This window comes from Tauraco erythrolophus, chromosome 2 (genome assembly GCF_009769465.1).
Source record: "Tauraco erythrolophus isolate bTauEry1 chromosome 2, bTauEry1.pri, whole genome shotgun sequence".
NCBI lineage: Eukaryota > Metazoa > Chordata > Aves > Musophagiformes > Musophagidae > Tauraco > Tauraco erythrolophus.
In genome coordinates, this window is record NC_141466.1 from 101,075,191 (window position 1) to 101,098,352 (window position 23,162).

At 44.5% G+C, this 23,162-nt stretch overlaps 2 protein-coding genes across 3 annotated transcripts in view; one reads left to right on the top strand and one right to left on the bottom strand.

Moving 5' to 3' along the window:
* Nucleotides 1-507: 507 nt before the first annotated feature.
* MRPL33 (mitochondrial ribosomal protein L33) lies at nucleotides 508-7,530 on the top strand. The gene is made up of 4 exons (XM_086628613.1): nucleotides 508-588; nucleotides 1,876-1,894; nucleotides 4,866-4,972; nucleotides 7,142-7,530. The coding sequence occupies exons 1-4, from the start codon at nucleotides 567-569 to the stop codon at nucleotides 7,189-7,191; spliced, it is 198 nt and encodes a 65-aa protein (XP_086484739.1). The 5' UTR covers nucleotides 508-566; the 3' UTR covers nucleotides 7,192-7,530.
* A 964-nt stretch (nucleotides 7,531-8,494) lies between these two features.
* The window catches only part of RBKS (ribokinase), a 70,544-nt gene continuing 55,876 nt past the window's right edge, over nucleotides 8,495-23,162 (bottom strand). For both annotated transcript variants that reach the window (XM_086628631.1, XM_086628623.1), the window contains exon 8: nucleotides 8,495-8,668. In XM_086628631.1, the coding sequence (XP_086484757.1) occupies nucleotides 8,495-8,668 (174 nt within the window). The remainder of the gene's footprint in view (nucleotides 8,669-23,162) is intronic.

Genomic DNA, 23,162 nt, shown 5'->3' on the forward strand with positions numbered 1-23,162 from the left:
CGGACCTTCTCTGAATTCTTTAAAGGATAAGAACTTACAGTTCATTATCCAAGTGGTTGGAAGAACAGGGAAACTTGCCTCGGTGCCCCCTGAGCCCCCCCCCGTCCATTGCTTTTGCACAGTATCTCGTAAACATCGACGGGTTCAGTTGGGCCCCAGATCTCCCGCGCTCGGCTCCCCGGCACCCCAGGGAACACGGGCGGCTCCTCCTTCCAGCTTCCCACAGCTCCCGGGTCCGCACCGCCGGCTGTCCCCGCTCCCGGCTCCCTGACCCCCGCCCGGGCCGCCCGGTAGCGGCCACCGCGCCCCGCCCACACCCCGGCCCCGCCCACTCCTCGGCCCCGCCCACACCCTGCCCCGCTCCGCGCTGGCCACGCCCCCCGCGCGCGGGGAGGCGGGGCTGGGGCCGCAGCGCGCCCCGCCAGGCGGGAAGGCGCCGGCCACGCCCCCCCTCGCGCGCCCCGGAAGCGGTTCTGCCGCGCGGAGCGGAAGTGGCGGCGGCGAGGGAAAGGGTTGGGGTTTGCAGTGCCGCGGCCGTGCCGGGCCGTGTCGGGCCGAGCGTTATTATGTTCCTAACGGCGGCGGCTCGTGAGTGGCGCAGGGAGGAGCGGGGCGGGGCCGGGGGCGGCCTTGGTGGGAGGCGGGCGGGCGGGAGCCTCGGCGGCGGAGGCGCGACGGGCCCTTCGCCTCTTCACCTCTGTTCGCCGCCCGCGGGGCCTGCGCGTCCCGGCAGGCAGCGAAGCGCGACTTCACCTCCCGGCGTGCCCCGCGGCGGGGCGGGGCGGGGCGCGGCGCCAAGCAGGGGCAGGAGTCAGCCCATCCCCCGCCTTCGGCCGGCGGGGCTGCGCGTCCGCCGCTTTCCCCTGCGGATGGGCCCCGCTGGGGCTCCGTGTCCCCCGGGGCGGGATGAGGCTGTGTTCCGGGCAGGGTGGCTTCTGTGGGGCCGGCGGCGCGTTTGTGAGCGGTGCCGCTGGCAGAGCGCCGGGCCCGGGGTCCGAGTGGGGGAGGACGCGAGGGCGGCAGAACTTGCGAGCCCGCAGAAATGAGGCTGAGGAGCTTCAGCTCCTGAGTTGAAAAACAGGAAGTCTCTGGAGGGAGTCAGGTGGTGGGGGGGAGAGTCTGAGGTGAGAAACGTGCCCTTCACGGGGTCTGGGTAAGTTTGGGCTGTGTTGAGGGAACAGTGCCAGAGGAGGCTGGCCGGAAGCTCATGATGGCCTAAGCAAGGCTTGCATGGACAGAATATAGATGAGCCATTTTTAAAATTTTAGTGTGGGTTTTTGTTTTTTTTTTTTGCATTCATGGTGTAGGTTTATGGTTACTTTAAATTCACTGGGCTGACAGAAGAAAATAATTCTGCCTTTTCATTCTATGTGGTGGGTTAGATCAGGGGGCCTAAAACCAGCCTTGCGGGAAGGTTAGTGTCATCTGAGAACAGCTCCGTGCTCTGGTTCACCGTATGGGCATTCAAGCCTTTGTGTTGGCACTACAGCAGGAACTCGAGCAGGGTTGGGCAAAAGCAAGTAGGGGAGAGTGGGACTGCAGTTTTCACCAGCAGTGTTAGTTCATACGTGCCTTAACTGTCCTGGAATTCTTCTAGTGAATTCCTGGAGGCTGCAACAAGTGCAGTCCATTGCACTAGGCAATGTTGCGCTTGCATAGGCACTTGTAAAAGCAGTATGGTGGGAGAAAGAGCAGGCAACTGGGAGCATGTAGATGGAAGGACGAAGGGTGTTTCTTCTGTGAGGCAAATCTCTGCACAATCTATCTGGGGTTGTTGCAAAGGCAGGCAGTGGAAAACTTAATCTTTATATAAAGGAAGCAAGATAAAATGATAACTGTTTCTTCTTTTTTTCTCCTCTTCATGCTGCAAAAAAGTGGCCAAGAACAAATCTAAGTAAGTGATGTTTTCCTCACCAGTTTCTGATTTCTGCTACCACCCTGTGTCTGTAAGTGACTTTACGAAATATTAGGCTTCTCTAGAATTTTTTAATACACCTTAGAAAATTGCAGTCCTTGAGTTTAGCTCCTTGAGTTTAGCTGCGTCCTCTGTGTCATTCTGCATGTGTGTCTTTTCACAGGTAAGTACAGAATGGTGTGAGAAACCCTCTAGGTTCTAAAAACGCAGCTAAAGCAAGTTTTGTCCTGTGGGCTGCTGTGCTGAGCTGAGCCGTAATATCCAAAGCGCCCTGTGCAGGGGAAGCACGCCTCTGTGCTTCATGATTCAAGAGAGGCTATAAATTATCCACGTAATCTTCCTCTTGTTTACCTTTCATACGTTTTAGCTGAGGCAGGCAAGTGAAGGTACAGCGTGGGTCTTTGTGTTGTTTGTGGGCCGGACTTTGGGCAGCTGCTTTCTCATAGGCAGGGTGCAGGGGTACAGGTGCAGAGCGCTTCCCAGTTTTAGCACGTCCATATATTCATGTGCAAGGAGTGGATGGGGCGTAGCCGGTGCTCTGGGCATCTTGATTTGCTCTATAGTCAAGCTCAGGAGAGGTGTTAGCGGGCTCTGGAAGAAAATCAGTCACAGTCCTCTGACCTGTAAAGAAAGCTGATGTGTTTTAAGGGTTGGAAGGGAAGGAATATGTACTTTCAGCACAGTAGTAGTCTTACACTGTGGATGCAAGATCATGCGAAGAGAAGGACTTGCATCTAAAATGCTATCCGTAAGAAAATTAGCTGGACAAATCCAAGGGGCTGAACAGATACGTTTATCTGAACACGTTCTTCTGATTCTCAGAAGGTGCATTCTGTGCAAGCGTGTTGTATTTGGAACCACGCAGCCTCAGGAACTATGGCCTTGGGTACGTTTTCTGATTATCTTTTAAGAATCAGCCCCCAACAGAGCCAGTACCAACCACTTGCTGGCTTTGAAGAGGTTCTTCTGTTACAGGATTTCTGCACAATTGTCAGGATTTGAAATTAAGAAAGCACTTCCCAAGTGTGTACCTGACAGGGAAGAGAGCAGTTTGATGTCTCAGCGTTCTGCTGTTACCTGTTGGCAGAAACAAACACAGCAAAGCAGGATGTTTCCGCGAGGTGAAAAAGCAGCTTTAAAAAATGGTGTTACTAATGTTAACGTAGTGATTTATTTTTTTCCCCTCCTCGTCTTTTCTTTTTTCCCCTAATGTTCCTTTCTCTGTTCTTTGTATAGTCCCATATATATTTCAGGAATATGTTATCTCCTTGTATTATTTATCCTTCTGCGCTACCCTTGGGTTTTCTCCCTGTGCCCTGATAGCTTTCCACTGTTCTTTTCTGCCTCTGCTCCTGGTTACATTTCTTCGTTGGGCAGCAAGTTTTCTCAACAAGATGTATTGTTCAGAAGGGGCTTGGCCTCAGATGTGTGGTGCACAAGAATTTCAAAGGCCTGGTCATGCCAATACCACCAGTTCCCCCAGAAAAGGGAAACTGCGCAGAGGCTTTGAGGAAGTGGGTGAGGTAGAGGGGAAGGAGTCTGTGTGGTTACTGGCGCTCCACATCACACCTGCAGTAGTGTACAGGAGAGGACAATAATTGGGGATAATTCCTAGGCTATGCTTGGTCATTTGGTCTGCAGGAATCCGATGCTTTTCTGTTTTTGTTTGGAACTCATCAGTAAATTAGATTGCAAAGCTGGAAGGGGAGAGCTCAAGGAAGTACACTGGTCAGAGCTGCACAAGTGAGGAAGAATGGATGTCTCTTGATTTTGACAGACCATTTTGTATTAGAAGCAGGAAAATTGAGGGAAATTAATAATCCACATGCAGAGATGTATCCCTTTATTGCAATGGAAGAGGAAGACATCATTTACAAATTGGTTAAAGGGTTTGACCTTTCTTTTGAAACTTCAGAAGATACCCTGTGTCGGGGAAGTTGCACAGATCTCGGAATACTTCCAGGGTGCAAGTGGCTTTCCCAGTCTCCTGGCTTTCCCTGCTCCCAGGCACACTGCAGCTGCTGCCAGCCTGCCCCATAAACTGAGAGCCCTCCAGTGGGGAAGGGAGTTTCCGTGGCTGGGTTCATGTCAAGCCCTGTGTCTGTAGTGGGATGGATGGTGCCAAGGGGTCCTGTGTCTCCTTTTGCATCCCGCTTGTTCCATCCTATCTGCTCGGGTTCCTCTCTGCATGTGGAAGCGATAGTCTGTGATACAGTGTTATCTGCAGCCTGAACATCTTTAACTACCATCATCCTTCCTCTCTTGCCATTATCTTTTAAGCCGTAGTGACTCAGTTGTATGTTGAGTTGTTTAGGTTTTTTTCTTTCTTTCCTGTTTTTCTTCCTCTCCCCTCACTGTTTTGTGGAGGAGCTACTTCTCTCTGGGCTTGTATTCTGTTTAGGAGTCACTTAGTTAAACTTGGTGCTGGAATTTATGGCTCTTTGTCTGTGTTATAAGTTTAGCATATGGTATGGTAGCTCCCATGCAGAACATCCATGAAGCTGAAATTAAGTATCTTATGTGACAGTGGCCTTCCAGTGCCTAAAGGGGGCCTACAGGAAAGCTGGAGGAGGACTTGTTTTACAAGGGTCTGTAGTGACAGGACAAGGGGCAATGGCTTTAAACTGAAAGGGTGCACTTAGATTAGATGTTAGGGAGAAATTCATCACTCTGAGGGTGGTGAGGCACTGGAACAGGTTGGCCAGAAAAGCTGTGGATGCCCCATCCCTGGAATCGTTCAAGGCCAGGTTGGCTGGGGCTTTGAGCAACCTGATCTAGTGGAAGGTGTCTCTGCCCGTGGCAGGGGGGTTGGAACTAGATGATCTTTAAGGTCCCTTCCAACCCGAACCATTCTATGATTCCATGGTTGTGCCAAATTGTTTATGCTAAAAGCTTGTCCCTTTGACAGCGCCCCTGTGCACTGACACAGAGACATTCCTTGTGATTTCAGGTACATTCTGGTGAGGATGAAAAGCGCGGCCGAGACGGGCTACTGTTTCAACGTCAAGAGGCTCCGACTGCAGGAAAAACTGGTCCTGCTGAGATATGATCCCATTGGTAAGAGCTGGGGGAAGAAGTCAGCGTTCTTTGTCTAAAGCTTCTCGGACTGTGTGGGGCAAAAGATTTGAATATAACAGGATTCTTCCCATCTAAGCAGAATATGTCATAACATGTTTCATACTCGGATGACTGTACTGTTGCTGTTCTTCATGACATTCCAGTGGGAAGTAAACGTTACCCTTGTTTTACGGACTGTGGCACTGAAACAAAGTAATGACTTGACCAACACATCAGAGTCTTTGGTGACAGCCATGCCGCATGTCAGTGACAAAGCAAAGTGACACAGGAGTTCTTTCATTTTCTTTCTTTGTGTGGTTTGCTAGGCTGTCCTACCTCCAACAAGCAGCCACGAAGTATGCATCCATAGAAACATTCTGTTAAGCTGCCATGGGTGCTCCGGACAATATGTTTTAACCATCACTTACAGAATGGACTTTTTCTTTTAAAGAAGTAAACACAAGTTCTTTCTCCTCTACGAATGATACCACTCTCCACATGACAGTTTGTGGGTTCTCTTATGTTCCTCTGGTCCTTGCAGATTTTCTCAGTTTAAGAATTGGATTTGTTGGAGGGTTAGAGCACTTGCCAAGATGCCTTTTGCTCACCAAGCTTTTCAAAAGGTGACTAAGAGCTCAAGTTTCTGGGGGAGGACCGTTAAAAAGCTTAATTTGGGGAAACAGAATTTAAACCAGACCATGCTCGAAATAGCATGGGGGAGTTAATGCGAAAAAGGCTTATTTCATCTATAGAACAAAGAAATGTATTCAGCAGCTCTAAGTAGGTAGCATAATGTATGGCCAGTGGTTACGTGGTTCAAGCTTATTTTTTGTTAGAATTTTATGTTCTTTTTGGATGACTGACCTTTTCATACTCAGATCTAACAGTACAAGAGCTTTATGGCAGGTGAGAGAAACTACCAGAGAAACAGGATGCTCTCATCAAAGCACTCATGCTGACAGAGGTTGCGGCTCTCCTGAATTCCATACAGAAGGGGAATTGGAGATCACTGGGATTATTTTCTTCAATAAGAAAACTTTAAATTATTGCATTGAAACACTGTGCAAAGTGATCCTCCAGAAGGTTCACAACTTGTAGGAAATGTGAAAAGAGTGCAGAGCTTAGGCTAAGTAGCACTTCTGTTGCTGAACACGTAGTAGGTTGTTGAAGTTACAAAATTGGAAGTAATTAAGAAAAAAAGCACTGATCTTCGTAGCCTGTAGTAGAACACAAGTGAGAAATTGATGTGAGAAAGTGCTGCATGTGTGAAGGGAAGTAAATTTGAGTCTAGATACCAACTCACATCAGGAATATGTTAGGAAGCATTTTCACTTGGCATGCGTTTTCACCTTATGTTTTGTACTTTTGGAAAACCTGGGACCTCCGCAGAATGAAGCTTTTTAGTGAAGTAGTGGCGGGAGTGCCCAAGTTTCACTACCTCCTAACCGGCAACAGAATGTGTTACTAAGTTGCAATATTTCTTAAAGTGAAACTCTTAGGTGGAAGAAGCGATGTTGTTACAGTGTGGATTGCTCTGGCATAGCTTTCAAAGGAATTGGTATAATGAAGTTCAGTGAGAACAGCGCTGCTTTTCAAACGGCATTGTAAAGCTTTGATTCGATTTATTTTTTATTTTCTTTCCAGGAATGCATTGACATTTCTTTACCTGTAGTTGAACTGACTTTGCTAACATCTGCATCAGGTGTTGGAGGCAGGCTTAGTTTGTGCCTCATTGAGAGACCCAGAGGACACTTGGTCAACTTTTCAGTCAGTCTGTGAGACCAACTAGATCAGCTCACCATCTGTAGCTGTTTGGGCTCTGAAGCTGAAGAGTAGTAGAAGCAGTAAGAACCTATTTTTATCCCTACATTGAGCAGCTGTGACTCAGAATAGTCACACAGAGCAGCTGTTCAATGTTTTCAGCCACTTAAATCCCGATACTTACTTTCACAGAGGTAAAATGGACCTCTTAGGAACTAAAAATTACATGTGGTAAAGTGAAAGCACTACTAAACTCCTTCAGGAGTTGGTTAACAGCAGCGCTGTGCCAGTCGGCTGCTCCACACTCATGTAAGAGTGAAGGCAGCCAGGAGGAAGGGATGTAGGATCGTTGAATTGCATCTTAACACTTCAGGCTTCTTAACAAATTCTTTATTTTTTTCCCTATAGCAAAACAACGCGTCCTCTTTACAGAGAAGAGAAAAATCCGCTCTATCTGAACAATGACTGGGCTTGATTTACGCATGAGGAGAGGACGGATTAGGGGGAGCACGGGGTGAATGCTGATTCAGAAATCCAGCTACATGGGCTGAAAAGAGAGGAAATGAACTGGGATCACCGTCTCCTGTGATTTGAAGGCCATTGTGAATAAAACAATGTAGAGAGAGAAAATTCTTAATGTCTGGACATAGATCATCACAGTAACATTTATTTATCTTTTGAGTTATTTTTACAGTACTCAATTAAAAAAAATTAAATAGCAAATCCCATTGTCTGTGTTTTCCATTGTGAAAGAGGCTGTAATCTTCAAAGGAACTATTGTTTTATAAGGCAATAAAAATTAACATTTTCCACAGCAGGAATTCAATGGCAGGATTGCAAGTTTTTCTAACCTACCAGCCACAGATTCAACAGTAGTGACCACGAATTGGTGTCGTTCCTTGGAGGGGTGGCGTTGCACCAGCTCCTTCCTAGGAAAGGAAGAAGCAAGGGGAACCTGGTGAAATAAAATGAGCTTTTCGGTAAGCTGTGACCCTGGCTAAAAGAGCTATACTATTTTCAGTCAGGTAAGTAGGATGGAATTTTCACTCCTGGATTTTTGTCAATCGTGAAGAAAGGAGATAGCCAAAGTAATTCTCTGATGTTTTTGGAAGCTTTTCTTCTTTAATTAGCTCACCTATGTCTAGAGCAATATGGCTAGAAACACTTTTTTCAAAGTCTACCTCAGTAGCACTCTTGGCCTCTTTCCAGCTCAAGGGACCTACCGCAGCCTGGCAGAGCGCAGTGCCGCAGCCCGCATCTGAGGCAGGCAGGGATAGATGGGCCGGGGCTGGAGGTACAGTGGCTGGAGGTACGGTGCTTTGTTAGAAGCCAAACGCTGGCCATGGTGTCTGCAGCCAAGGACTGAAGTTGCTGTTTCGAAGCTAACACTCTACTTCACGTGCTGGCATTGCAAATCAGAAGTTCTGATAAAATCAAGTAAAAATATTTCCAGCAGCCCAATCCCCTCCAGACGTTTCGCTGCGAACTTTGCGTAGTTCAGTGTAGCACATTGTGTGGGAGGGCCACAAGCCCAACGGTTAGTGTGGGGCCAGAGAGACCTGCTGCGCTGTGTTCGAAAGACACAAACCCACCACCACCCCATCGTACTGTAGTAGAACAGGAACTAACAGGATCCCTCAAATAACAAACAAAGAGACTTTCCTGGTCTTTCCAGTCAGCAGAGGAGAAACTCAGTGCAGTCAGGAGAATAATACCGTCTGGGATAAGATAAAATCAGTACACTGAGCTAGACAATGTCAATTAGAAAAGGTCCTGAGGCAAGTCCTTCCTGTAAGGATATGAAGATTGTGTCCCTGATGCCTGGACGCTCACTGATGCGACAAAGTTAGACTTCCTGACCATTTCCTCCATGGATAACTTGGGATAGTAAGCCAGGTAGAAGGCGAGTGCTCCCACAAAACTGTCTCCAGCTCCCTAGAATAAAATAACAAACAAGTTTAAGTGCACTCACACAGGGAAACAATTCAGATGTGTTTACTGGAAAGACGAAAGTCGCAGCGCTGACGGCAGGGGTCAGGAAATTGTTCAGGGGTTGAGTTAATTCACTTTCGTATGCCTGGGAAGTTCTGCCACGTTAAACGAACGCCACCATGCTATCCTTGTGCCCAGCTGTTGAGGCAAGGTGCACACTATAATATGGCTTAAACTTCAAGGCAGGCAAGTGTGCTACAGTTCAGCAGCATGCTGTTGTAAACACTGCTTTTGAAACTTCCTGTTGTTGGAGTGTCTGATTTTGATTTCTCAACCTGAATGTTTCATTAAAGCTATTCTTTCGTTTAACTTCTGTTTTTCATAAAGGGCAGTGGTGGAAGGGACAGAGAAAAGGGGAAAAAAATAAGCCATGTGGCTTGTGGTGTCTGTAAATTCCTAGTTGCAGAATGATACATTTTGATGCCTCCAGAACTTAGCTGTTGTTCATTAGGAAGGTCTCATTAACAAAGGTCTATGGTGCGTCTGTCACACAAACCACCCTTGCTTCTGGGGCAAGCTTTGCCACCTGTGCTGAGCTTGACCGTAGGGTTGGAGGACAGTGACGTTCACCTGGAGGAGCTCTGGCAGCCATGACCCTCCTGAGCTACTTGTCCCCAGGCTGTGTGCCCCGCCAGAGCTGCCTGATGCTCTGCCTGCCCTGTGCAAGCCCTCGGTGGGCAGGGAGTGCTCCTGCCCCGCGCAGGTACTGGCCTGCTCTGACCTTCTAGCCCTGATACCGCCAGTTCTGCTCTGATCAGCGGGGAATGACAACTGTTCGCCTCCTGAGTGCTTTTTAACAGTAACTGCTGTTCTGTGATGTTCAGTGCTCTGTAGTGTCCTCAATAATTGGCAAAATAAGTAATTTTTAACTTGATTTGCTCATTTTGTTCCACAGTGCCCCCTTCCCCTCCTCCCCTAAAACTGGCTTGATTTCTAAGGCCAGACTGATAACAATTCTTGTTGGTAGCATAAAACTGGTTCTAAGGTCCCCTTTTTTTAATCATGCTTTTATACCAGTAAAAGCATTACACTGGACACACTGGTAATATCTCATTTCATTCGGGAACCAGCATAGGGACTACCTCCCCTGAGGGGTTTTGCCTCTGTAGTTGTAATTAATAGGCCCCAAGAGTCATGGGACAAAAGCAAAGGGCCTGGAAAAGGTTAGTTAAGATAGCTGAGCAAAATTTCTAACTGGAAATTAAGACTAGGAAGTAATTTTCCAATTTTGAGTTCTAGTGGTTCTCAGTGTTAACTCCTATTTTCTCTAAAATCAGCTGCATATAATATCATTCTGGCAAAAAATGACCATTTCCACAGAAACCTGTTGATAATGTTACAGGCAGCTGACGGGGCAGGGCAGCGTGGCAATTGCACGGGAACCCCGAAGGGGGTGAGCGCAGGATGCGGGCGCCCACGCCATGCCTTGGCTCTCCTTGCCCAGCCCTCCCAAGGCAGCTGTTTGCACTGGTGTTCCCAGTCAGGAAACTCCCTGCTTAACTCTTGCTTAGCCTCAAGTTTGGACGCCGTCTTCCATCGCCTTCACAGCGGGGTACGATGTAGAGCGTCGCCTGGCAAATTACAAGTTAATAAACGAAGCGGTACCCCAGGATGCAGCTGTGGCAGCAGCTGTTTCAACAGTTCTGTATTCCTGAACACAGCAGGGGCAGGTGAAGGTTTTTATCAATTTCTGTGACCTTTGTCTCCCTTCTGGTTTCCAGAGGGCTCCCACAATGGCAGGTGGAGCAGGAGCAGGTGACTGCTAGTTAAGCATTGCCAGTGTCTTTTGTCTGATGCATAATACAAAAATCTTCGGTCCATCTCAGAGTTTATAATCTAATCGGTGCATGATTAATTATTACAGCTATTTTGGCGCTGCTTTTACAGGCAGAGGTAGAATTTCAGCAAGCAGATCTGTTCTGCTGTAGCTCTAGCAGGAAGAAGTCGTCATTTTTACATCAGATATTTCTCATACAGTGATCACTGGGTAACAGAAGTGGCCAAATATTATTTTACTGAGGAATATTCAAAATATCTGATATTAAATAGCACAAACTATTACCCAGCAGCGGCACGGAGCGGAATGCTGTCTTCTTGATAATTTTTTTTTTTTTGGTAACGGTGGTAATGAAATACTGGCCCAAACAATTGCTGCACTCTTTGCTATTGGAGCAAAAAAACACAAACTGCACGTCACCCAGGTCTTAGTTTGGATGATGACGAGGTGGAACGTAGGTTCTCCCTGCAGCCTTACTGTGCCTCTCCGCTTGCGGGCGATGCTCCAAGGTTGTGAGATGGCTGTAGATCTCCCTTTTGGCGAGGCCGAACAATGTTAAACGACTACAAAGGTGGAAAATGGGGTGAACAGCAGACTTCCACGCAGAATGGAAAAAGGCCCCCTAGTATTTTTTTTTGCAAGAGGAAAGATTATAGGACAATCATTTGATGATTGGAGAATATATAGAAGGATTTGATGCCCGTAAACTTTTGCTGAAATCCTTACTTCCCATACATAGACTGAAGCAGTCGGCATCATAGAATCATAGAATAGTAAAATGGTTAGGGTTGGAAGGGACCTTAAAGATCATCCCTAAAGCTCAACTACTATAGACCCCAAGGACACTATAAATTCAGTTGTTGGTAAGTAAACATTTTGGGGGGAAGGTGTTTTCAGTATAGGAGCTACTACACTGGAAACAGCGGTGTGCCTCAGACGGATGATGTAGACACCGTGTTCAGCCTCGCTGCTGGTCTGTGCAGGCATGACTGGTCAAACGTGACCTAAAGAGCAATAGCAGAACCGATTCAGCTGCAAAGTTAACTGCAGTAAGAACTATTTTCGGCTTACAGAAACAGACCTTCCCTCTTTGGTATTGTGGATTAAACTACATTGGGTTTGGTAGATTCAGAAAAGGTCAGCACAGAGCAGAAGAAGGAACAGGCTCAGAGTAAAATCAAGATTATCCAAACTCTGGGTTAGCAAATATTTGCTTTACATTTAGCTGTTTCAAAACCTGCTATAAGGAAAAAACCCCCACATCTACTTTGCAAAAATAATGAATTTTGAAAATGACCAGTAAGGTGAATTTATTCTGCCCACTGATAAAATATAAACACAAGAATATGTAATATTTTACATTCTTCAGCATGTCTTCCAGGAATCCTAATACATTGCAGACCTTGAGATAATCCTCATATCCTTGAGTGCCCGGAGACAATTCATTCCACAACTATAAAAATACAACTTGTTTAACCTTTCTCTAAAGCAGGAGATGCTAGTTTGTATGAAATATAATAAAGAAATGGATAAAAAAAAAATTGTCCAATATGGCGTGGCTGGTTCTAAAATGCAAATGTTACAGTTTTGACTAAGTTTTATGGTTTTGAAGCAGCTTTGAAAACCTCTTTATATTCTGTGCCGCTAGTCTGGAAGGTCCTTGTTTTCCTGTGTGTCTGGAAAAGGGCATTTTTGTTTGTTACAATCCAGCACTGACTGAGATTCTTGTGCCTCTAGAGAAGAGAAAACCCACGAAAACACTTCTATTTATACCTTAGCTTTTGTTAGTCCTGATTTGTCAGAAGCTGGTTCACAACTTTAGTATAACTATTTTTATACAATGCTGTCCTGAGAAGCTTTTTAAGGAAAGTGCTTTGTAAGTGGAAACTATATTGTTCAACAGTCTTTTCAGCTAGTAAGGTATTTTTCAATCAATCATGTGTAGAATAAATAGGATGCATTTCACTTATACAATAAGATGACTTGTTCACCAAAAAAATTTGGAGGCCAGAGGTCAAAAGCTACAGTTCACAGTGTCACAGCAGTTGCACTGCCTTGTTCCAGGGCAACCTCTTGTTCAACCTTCACCCTCCCAGTCTGTCCTAGTGGCCAAGAGTAACGGCGACTGTGTAAGACAGGAGGGGGCTCTGGCTCCTGAAGCCTGATGTTGTTACCGAACCTCAGAAAACCTTCCTCAGGTGATTTTTTAAGAAGTCATAGTCCATGTGTGCTCTGTGTATTACACGGATTCATTCCATTAAATACATCGTAGGAGCATGCTACCAAGTCCTGGAAAGAATGATGTTTCGTATAGCAGCACTACAAGAGAAACATTAGGCATGCCTGTAATGACAAATTTTTCGTTTAGAGAATAAATCAAAACATCCATCCAAAAGCTGTCAAAAACTGCACTATAATGTGGAATCAATGCTGTTGCTTGCAATGATGCTCACAGTCTCCCAGGAGCGTTTGCAGCAGCGCACAAATGAACGACGCCTGAGGATTACACTGATTTAGTGCAGTCTAAATGCATGGCAATGCAGAGATGCCCAACTCTGTCGAAGGAACTGGGCCTTGGAGAATTCCTGTTGTATTTATAGCACTCCATAACCACGTGATACTGGATTATGCTAAGGATGTTATTGCTCTGTGTCACATCTGCTCAGCATTCCTTGCTGTACCCCTGCCTACGCTGTACCCGAACTACAAATTAGCCCTACATAAGACGAAAATATCTGTCAGCCAAGACGCTCAGTATCCATTCCTCCTAAGTGGGGAAAGCCTGTGCCTCCCTACAAGAATCTCTGCGCTGTGCTTTGATGAAAAGTTACTAGTGGAACTGGAGAAACATTTCCAGCCTTCGGGATATATTCAGACGCTCTTGTGCCAAGAGCGTCCATGTCTCAGATATAAGAGATAATTTCAGCTGAAACGCTCAGGGAGTAAAATATCCCTTGGTAACAGCGGCTGAATCAGTTATACAGCTTGGTTTTTTGGTCTTTATTTTTATGATTTCCTTCTCTCTGAAAGAGCCCATGTTTATCTTCTAAGTGATGGAGAATGGTTTATTTCTGGAAATGTTACTGGCTGTTTTTTCGACTTTCGGATTTATTTGCCTGTGCGATACTTTATTATTTTTGAGGGGTGTAATATTCCCCTCCCATTTTTCCTTCTGTTTCACTGGAGAGCTATTTTGGCAGTTTGAATTAAGGCAGTCTTCAAATTAAACTAACTCCGCAATCTTGAAACTCTCCTGAAATTAAAACTAATTTGATTATCTTCAAACTAAGCTCAAGGCCTAACGAGGGCGACTACTCCCACGGCATCTGGGGTTGCTGATCCTGTGTGGAAGGATGGTAGTCTTTGTAGGGCACCCCACAGATACTGGTGGGGCTCTGCACACATGTGCTTACAGGAGCTGACCTTTGGTCACAAACCTCTAAAACCTGAAATATGTGAAAATTACAAAGAGATTTTTCCACTTGCACACTTATTCCTATATCTATGCCTGAAGTTTTGGGCCAGAATAAAATTATATAAAGTCTTTAACATAGAACTACCAAATTTTGCAATAAAAACCAAATGAACTTGAAACAAATAGCAGGGCTCACCTTTTTAGGTCTAAGTTAGGCTTTCAGTGCAGACTAGAGAGCACTGCAAAGCTACTTACGTTGAAGACAAGGGAGAAGTACTAGGAGAGCACACTGTGCCCCAGACTTTCAGGGTCTAGATCCTCAATGGCATTACTGTGCTTAATCTGTGCTCTGGTAATTGAGTGTTTCTGCAGTCTTGTCTTGAAGACAAGCTAGAACATGCTACCGTAAGCCAGAGGAAAACAGAGAGAACCCCTGGTAGCAGTGCTCGTCTGTTCCTTTCTTCTTCCCCTCTGCCTTCCCCAAACACACACTGACGCTGTCTGATGTGGTCTGCTCACCCCAGACCAGTCGCGGGGAACTGTTGTGGTGCTGCTCCACCACACGCTCCTTCCTCCCGGCCACGTGCAGGATGGCTGTATTCAGCTGCTGTTTAAGGACGGCGGGAGGTGTAAGCTAACACATTTTAATTTGCATTCCCTGTAGGTTGACAGTGCACTCTTAATTCCAGTGATTCAGACTTTAGTTTCATAACAGGCTTGAGCCAATCATGGTTATGTTATTGCTAAAAGGCTCAGTCCCCACTCATGTTTTTATCCTTGTCTCATGTTCCCACGCCCTCCCCTACATCAGATCTAGCACTCGTGAAGCCAAGCAGTGAGGCAGGTCAGTTCTCTGATCCCTCTGAAGACTAAGCCAGCCAACACGGACCAAGAAACATCAGGTTCCACTCAGATCAGCAAGCTGATGTATTACCACGATAGCTAGTCCCATGCAAAGGAGAAAGAGGTTGGAAACACTCCTTTCAGCAGCAGCCTGATCTTGGATCTGCTTAAGCCAACTATGAAACCTCACCCTCGGTCAACACCAGGCAATTCATTAACTCAGCTGTGTATCCAAGTCCTAATACTCTGGCTCCTTGTCCACACAGGTAAAGCCACTTGTTCCACTCTTCCCCCTGTACCCTGTGGGCTCGGACTGGAGGAATGAGGGAATGATCACGCTTCCTTTCTGTATCTTTTCCAGACTCTATTCTGGGAAGCTGTGGGAAGGAGCAATCCCTGACTTTCTTGCATCTATGTTGCATCGTACTTGCATAGCCATGCATGGGGAAAATTCCTTGCTCACTTACTCAAGCTGAACAAGGGCAGCATGTCATCTGGTCCTTCACACGTCTTGAGAACTTAGAGGTAACTAAACTACACCCACTGTAGGCTATCATTTGGGAAACATCAAAACCAAAGCACACCGCACAATGCTTCACATCAGCCATCAGGAATTTTTACCCACTTCCTGACAGATTTCCTGACGGTTCATTAACAGTGATTAATCAGCCTGACCGTTAACCCCCTGCATTCCTGAGAGATTAATCTTGATACAAGGCCTCCTGCATGCATTTTCTCTCCTTTCTGAAAAATCCTACTACATTAAGTTATTCACTGTTTCTAAAAAGATCAGCGACAAGCATTACAGATGCATAAATTCCCCTGAAGAGTTATCTGGTTTGTGGTGAATGTTGGAAACAAAACATACAACATTCACAACTCCGCAATTTTTAATTTGTATGTCATCTAAAAAGCACAGCTGAAAGTATCTAGAGATCTGGCAATATCACACAGTCCTGCTTTACATTTCAAAGCCTCCATACAGCATCTGTTTTGAAGGCAGGTAACAGTGCTCTCATTTCACATGACGGGAAATGAACCCAACTTAAGATCAAGAATGTTAGGAACACCCACTTTGAGACATCTGTGGGTTGAATTCAGAGCTCCTGATCTTGCACAGACTTTAATGGGAGTCGCATGAGCTACCTGTCCTTTGAAAATGAGGCACAGCTTGGGAACCCCAAAACTGAGGTATACAAAATTAGTAAGTGGATGTCCACGAGCTGCCTGCAGCTCTGCTAGCCCCTCAGTTAGGATCAGAACAGAGGAGCTCCCACCTCACTGTTTACAAGGAAAATATGGCATGGTGTCTGTGAGGTGATGGCTTTGTCTTAGTGCACACTGACGAAACCTGGGAGGGAGCATGGGAGAGCTTTGTTTTGCCAGGTAATAATATTCCAGTGAGCTACTCAGCACTGGGGAAGAAAGTTATTCTGTGTTATAGACTAACCCCAGAAAGCCAACAAAGTATTCACCCACAGGGAGCACTCTGTTTTCTGAATCATTGAAACAACTCAGTGCGATGATGCTCATGTAAACTCCTTTCAACTCCAGATAGCATTAATGAGAGGTGACGAATTTACTTTTCTTACACAAGAAAGGAGTAAGAGCATTGAACCAGGAACCACACGCTGTTCTGAAAACAACGGATTCATGTTGCTGAACCTGTGAGATTCCCATCAACCAAACAATTCACCACTACTCTGATTCCCGTGCTACCAGTGTGATAGATATTTTGGCAAGGAGTATTTCAATTTAGGATACACTTCTGTGTAACTTCTCAGTTTAAGCTTCAGTCAGCTTTTGCCTTGCTACCTGCTTCTTCCCTGGTTTCACACTTGAGCTATGACCTGTGACCTCCTTTCATTTGATCTGAAAGCTCATACCTCACAGAGAAACTCAAAACCAGCAGAGGAAAGCCTCCATGCTTGTATTTTTGCTAGAGTGCATATAGAAAACTTAAGACATACAAAATACAACACTGGAAAACTCTCATTACACTTCAGCTCAATACAAAACTCTCCAGTGGCACTCTGGCAAAGAACAGCATATACACCAAGATGTGTCAACAACAGGGAAGCACACAGCCATTGCTGCTAACGGAAATAAGATGGACTTTCAGCTGAACATGCTACAGAAGCTGTATCTACCTTTCCCAAAGTTTGAACTCGCATGGAATCAGAGTCGTGGCTGAAGCTCAGCCCTAAATATAGCAGCTCCTCAGAAGGTTGATTTGTACTTCTCAAACTGGTTTATCAAGCCTCAACAGCACGCAGCTACTCTCCTACTCTAATCAAAAGCTTCACTTATCTCACTTCCTTGAGAAGTACTTCACTCCCTTCATTAGTCATGTCACACTCATGCCAACTTGTAACTTCTTCCTAACAAAGCTCACACTTATGTGTTAATTCACAAATTTCATTTAATGAACAAATGAAATTAGAGCTGAAGCCCCGGCCAGAATACATCACGTTATTCTGATGGTACATTTCAAATACTGGCAGTGGGTTTCCCTTCCAAACAATGAGCTCCCCAACCAGGAGAGAACTGGCCAAATTGTCACCAACTGTGTCACCCGGTATCAGAACAGGGGCTGACATAGCTTCAGGACCCCATAATCCAACAGCCAAGTCAGAAGGGGGAAATCTCCTTGCTGGACAATTTCACTAGCCACATGTTTTTTTTTCTCTCAGACTGAAAATGCCAAAAGACTCTTAGTGATCCCATCTAATCTGACGAGATGCACTCAGAATGACACAACTGCCATCTCGCCTGGAATTGATCAAAAAAACATTCTTTTTTTGCACGAAAGCTCCATATGCTTGAGTGCCTCTTTCAAAACCACAGTATCTAGCCTTTGTTGGCTGGCCACTGCTCCCGCCTACCTCTGAACTACACATCCTGGAGGGAAAAAAAACCCACCAAACTTCAGGAGCTTTTTTTTGTCTGAGCTCACTCTAGCATTGTCTTCTTGCCAGCTCCCTGCGTTCTTTTTCCTACTGAGTTTGTCTCATCTTTTCGATGAGTACTCCAGTTGTATCTCCTAAGTTCAGCTAGACGTGACCTACAAGCCAGAACTGCTGCTCTGCTCTAGAGTATTGTTCTCTGCCACCAACTCATTCTGTTGTCCTTAACCTGTGGGGCAGGCGTGCAGAAAACAGGGCTCCTGCACCTTGCTCATGGGTCTTCAGCAGTAGGTGAGCACCAAGGCACTGCTTCCAACAGAAAGGCATTCTCCGTGGGACTCCCTGTAAAATGGATCTTTCCAATGAACATACTGCCTGCTTAATGATATCAGTAACAAAATTACAGGCACCAGTAATGAGGTGCAAGCTTCCAGAGACCTTCCTCACCTTTTCCCTGTATTTCTATGTCTATTTGTGCTTTGAAATGAATAAAAAAATACTCCTTAGCCATTCGGGCAGCTGACAAACATTGCTTCCAGAATTTGGGAATCTGCTTTTCTGCAGCTGAGTTGTTCTAGAATAGCTGGTTTTATATCTGTATGTCCATCTCTACACACATAGACACAAAATAAAACCCTGAGTGACAAAATCATTACATTCAACTGCAAACTGGCCAGTAAAGGCATTCCTATAGGTTACTGTCATCAATCACCAAAACTTCTTGGTTTTAGCTTCCTTCCATTTGTCTAGTTGAAGCTGTAAAACATATTCTGTCCATGATAGGCTACTAAAGATTAACTCCTTTACTCTTGATAGAAATAAAACTTCTGGCATTTTCTGTGGTTAGAATTTGCAAAAGCAAGAAGCTTGATTTCCCCACTAGTCTCATTTCTCTGTTCTTTTGAAAACGTAATTATGCAATATCACCGATTCAACACAAACCTTTCTGGTTTCTGTAGTGACCAAAATTACTTGGCAATGAAAACTCTGTTGGAGGAAATCAGGTCTTAGTTCAATATCAACGTTACTGCAACTGGCATTTCTGGGTAACTAAGTAGGCAAGGGGCTCAGGAGCCAGGTTTGCCTTCTCTCTCACCATAGCCAGAACTGATGTGAACAAACTGAGAAGAGTAGCTTATGCTGCACAATAGCCAGGATGATGCCTGGTTCTGCAGAGACTAGCTTTAAAGAAGAAAAGAAGGCATATGACATTTGTAAGCTAACCATAAAAGCAAGAGGTGAAAAATGATGATGAGTTTGGCCAAGAATATGCTTCACTACTGCACAGTGGATCACATTTTCAACTTCCTACGACTCAGGCCAGAAAAAAATACTTGGGAAGGTGATGCTCTGGATGCGCCAGAAACACTAGCTTCCAGTAGCTATTTTTAACTGCAGGAATTTAATTAGAAAGGATGGCTGCACACAGTCGGTCTTCCTTCGTCTCCATCCTTTGTGCAACTCAGATATCCCAGAGTGCTACACAACATTACAACTGATACTATCTTGTGTGCATATATTAGTGGCCCAGTATCTGCTCCGAACACAGGGTGAGTTACATACCAGGACTGAAGATCCTCTTGGTGAAGACCTTGTGCTGGCTTCATGATAAAGACAAGGGGAGGAGAGCAAATCAAGAAAAGGGATGCAGCACGTTCTGCTGCAATGATTTTGACTTGCGTTGCAAGCCATAGTTAGCCCAAGAGAAGCATTAAAAGGGTCATTTCCTCCTCTGCTCTCAACCTGTATAAATTATACCATTGTTTCCTTTACTAAAGCATCTCAGAAGAGAGATGGCACAAAGAGCTTCAAGATACTTCTGAACTCAGCTTCCCTAGACCTCATAAGAAATCAATCTCAGGCCCAGATGTTGGATGATGTATCCTTCACGTGTTCTGACCACAGACAAAATATTTGAGTTGGTGCCATGATGCCAGCAACCTTTTTCTGTCCTGACCAATCAAGTGGGTTAAATTCCAAACTGGAATATTTCTCAGTATGACAGTAGAGGAGCCAAAGCACCTGTCCTCATAGCACGTTTCCACAAACCTCTTACAGCCTCTTCAAGAAGCATCCAATGCAAAGCAACTCTGCACTGCTATATACTTTCTCATTTACATGGACATCTACAATGATATCCAGTTCTAAAAATGAGACAGCTGATATCCTGACAAAATTTTTCCTCCAGTCCTAATTCTCTTTGAAGAGAAGCATAGAGAAGAAGTTATGGTTTGCCATCCAGAGAGACCTTGACAAGCTGGAGAGGTGGGCCTGTGAGAACTTCATGAAGTTCAACAAGGCCAAGTGCAAGGTCCTGCATGTGGGTCGGGGCAATCCCAAGCACAAGTACAGGCTGGGTAGAGAATGGATTGAGAGCAGCCCTGAGCAAAAGGACTTGGGAGTGCTGGTGGATGAGAAGCTCAACATGAGCCGGCAATGTGCGCTGGCAGCCCAGAAAGGCAATTGTATCCTGGGCTGCATCAAAAGGAGCGTGGCCAGCAGGTCAAGGGAGGTGATTCTGCCCCTCTACTCTGCTTTCGTGAGACCCCACCTGGAATACTGTGTTCAGCTCTGGAGTCCCCAGCACAAGAAGGACATGGAGCTGCTGGAGCGGGTCCAGAGGAGGGCCACAAAGATGATCCGAGGGCTGGAACACCTCTGCTATGAAGACAGGCTGAGAGAGTTGGGGCTGTTCAGCCTGGAGAAGAGAAGGCTCCGGGGTGATCTTATAGCAGCCTTCCAGTACTTAAAGGGGGCCTACAGGAAAGCTGGAGAGGGACTTTTTACAAGGGCATGTAGTGACAGGACAAGGGGCAATGGCTTTAAACTGAAAGAGGGGAGATTTAGATTAGATATAAGGAAGAAATTTTTCACTCTGAGGGTGGTGAGGCACTGGCACAGGTTGCCCAGAGAAGTTGTGGATGCCCCATCCCTGGAAGTGTTCAAGGCTAGGTTGGATGAGGCTTTGGGCAACCTGGTGTAGTAGAGGGTTTCCCTGCCCATGGCAGGGGGGTTGGAACTAGATGAACTTTGAGGTCTCTTCCAACTCTAACCATTCTATGATTCTATGATTCTGTGGTTTTATCAAGGGAAGCATGGTCACTTGCCACTGATAAGCCAATCCCTGTGTGCTTTTGATCCCCATCTACAAAACAGCAGTAAGAATAGTACTTTACCTCGTGTTGTGAGTACAGAAGTAATAAATAATGTAAGTCCTTAGCGACTTTACCTATACGTATACATGTATACGGAACAAAATTGTTGGATGCAATGGGACAAAATGTCATGACCTGATACTGATGGTGTGTAGCAATACCAAATGATTCTTGGTATCACTAAAGTAATTGAGACAGAAATTCAGTTTTACTCTGAGGTTTTTGTTTTCTGGCACTCTGCAATCTTACAAGGAGCTTAGAAAACTAAATATTGGTTTTAATCTTCTTTTTATTCTACATCTTCATTAAGTACCCTCTTGTAATTTAATGCAATTTGTGGCAAATGCTAATACTGCCTAGGGCCCACTTCTCCCTGTCAGCTGTATCTCTGTTAAATTATGCATTTCCATCTGGAAAGGAACCATACACGACTGTAGGCTCTCTTCCACTTAGAGTCAGGAATGGAGAAGGATTTAATTAGATGCTCCGTGGTTGAGAAAAGGACTAGAGCAAAGCCTGGGTGGTCTGTGGAATCTTCCACTGGAAAACAAGGCTGAAAATTGTTCTGCACAAGCCTGCTTCTGTTTGCTCATTTTGTTTACATTGTTTGTTCTTACAGATTAAAATAGACAGTTACTAGACAGATAAACAGTGCTTCCTTCCATGACAATGTTGTCTAGAAGTTAAGAGAGTAGCATGGGACAATATACGCCTGTGCTTCACTTTTGGCTACATCACCTCAACTCCCTGTGCACTAGTGCTTCAGAGCACCTAAGTGCTAACGTTTTCGTTCCATGTTTCCTATCTGTAAAATGGGAGTAATACAGCTTTCTGCCCTCAAAGGGGAAAGAGGGTGCATCCAGCTTGCTCCACCTTTTCTCCGTTGACTGCCAATGAAGAGGGATGCAACTCCTGCAATTCCTCTCGTCACTGGATACCTGTACACCTAGGCCACTCACCAAGCCTTCAAAAACTGAAGTGCCTTTAGAAGGCCTGAATCAGAAGCAGAAACTTGTGATGAGCCAAGCAATTCCCATCTACACTTAACTGTGAGTCAATTCAAATGTAGTGATTTCAGTCATGTGCCCTTTCACAGTTCAGCTGAATTTCAGAACATAATAGATGTAGCTTTAAATAGATTTACAGTGCAGATTGCTGATTGGAGTTTCTGTCAGATTAACTTTTTCCTCATGTTTTTTCTATTCCAAAATTCAATGGATTCCGTATTTGTAAAAGAGAGAATGCAGAGGGCTAGGTCAGAAAGTGGGCTATGACTGGAACTAAACTTATTTATTAACCTATTTTGGTTGCACGTTAAAGAAAGGAAGCTATTATGCTGTTGGTTTGTGGGATGTTAATGGGAGCTCTGGGCATAATTACTCTGCATTGGTGTGTGAATAAACCCCACTGATAGATAAGCTGTTTGCCCGATAGTAACATTTCTCTTTCCTTGAAAGGGAAGATGACCAAAGAAGAAGAAGAAGAAAAAGAAGAAGAAGAAGAAAAAGAAGAAAAAGAAGAAGAAGAAAGAAGAAAAAGAAAAAGAAAAAGAAAAAGAAAAAGAAAAAGAAAAAGAAAAAGAAAAAGAAAAAGAAAAAGAAAAAGAAAAAGAAAAAGAAAAAGAAAAACAAGAAAAGAGAAAGAAAAAGAGAAAGAAAAACGAAAATAAAAGTAGAAAAAGAAAAATAAAATAAAAATAAAAATAAAAATAAAAATAAAAATAAAAATAAAAAGAAAAAGAAAAAGAAAAAGAAAAAGAAAAAGAAAAAGAAAAAGAAAAAGAAAAAGAGAAAGAAAAAGAAAAAGGAGAAAGAAAAAGAAAAAGAAGAAAAGAGAAAGAAAAAGAGAAAGAAAAACGAAAATAAAAGTAGACAAAGAAAAATAAAAGAAAAATAAAAGAAAAAGAAAAAGAAAATGAAAAAGAAAAAGAAGAAAAAGAAAAAGAAAAGAAAAGAAAAAAGAAAAAGAAAAAGAAAAAGAAAAGAAAAAGAAAAAGAAAAAGAAAAAGAAAAAGAAAAAGAAAAAGAAAAAGAAAAAGAAAAAGAAAAAGAAAAAGAAAAAGAAAAAGAAAAAAGAGAAAGAAAGAAAAAGAGAAAAGAGAAAGAAAGAAAAAGAGAAAGAAAAAGAAGATCTTGCCCTTTGTGGTCATTTTACTCCTTCTTGCTGCATCCTTGGGTAGGAAAAGGTTAAACACTCAACAACATTTTTCTCTTCTTAGCAAGTTAGAGAGCTGTACATCAGACACATTGTCTGCCAAATGCTTCATTTACTACCAGCTGCATTTTTACTTTGTTGAGAGATAGCTGAAATAAAATCACTGTTCTTTGTGCAAACAGCATGC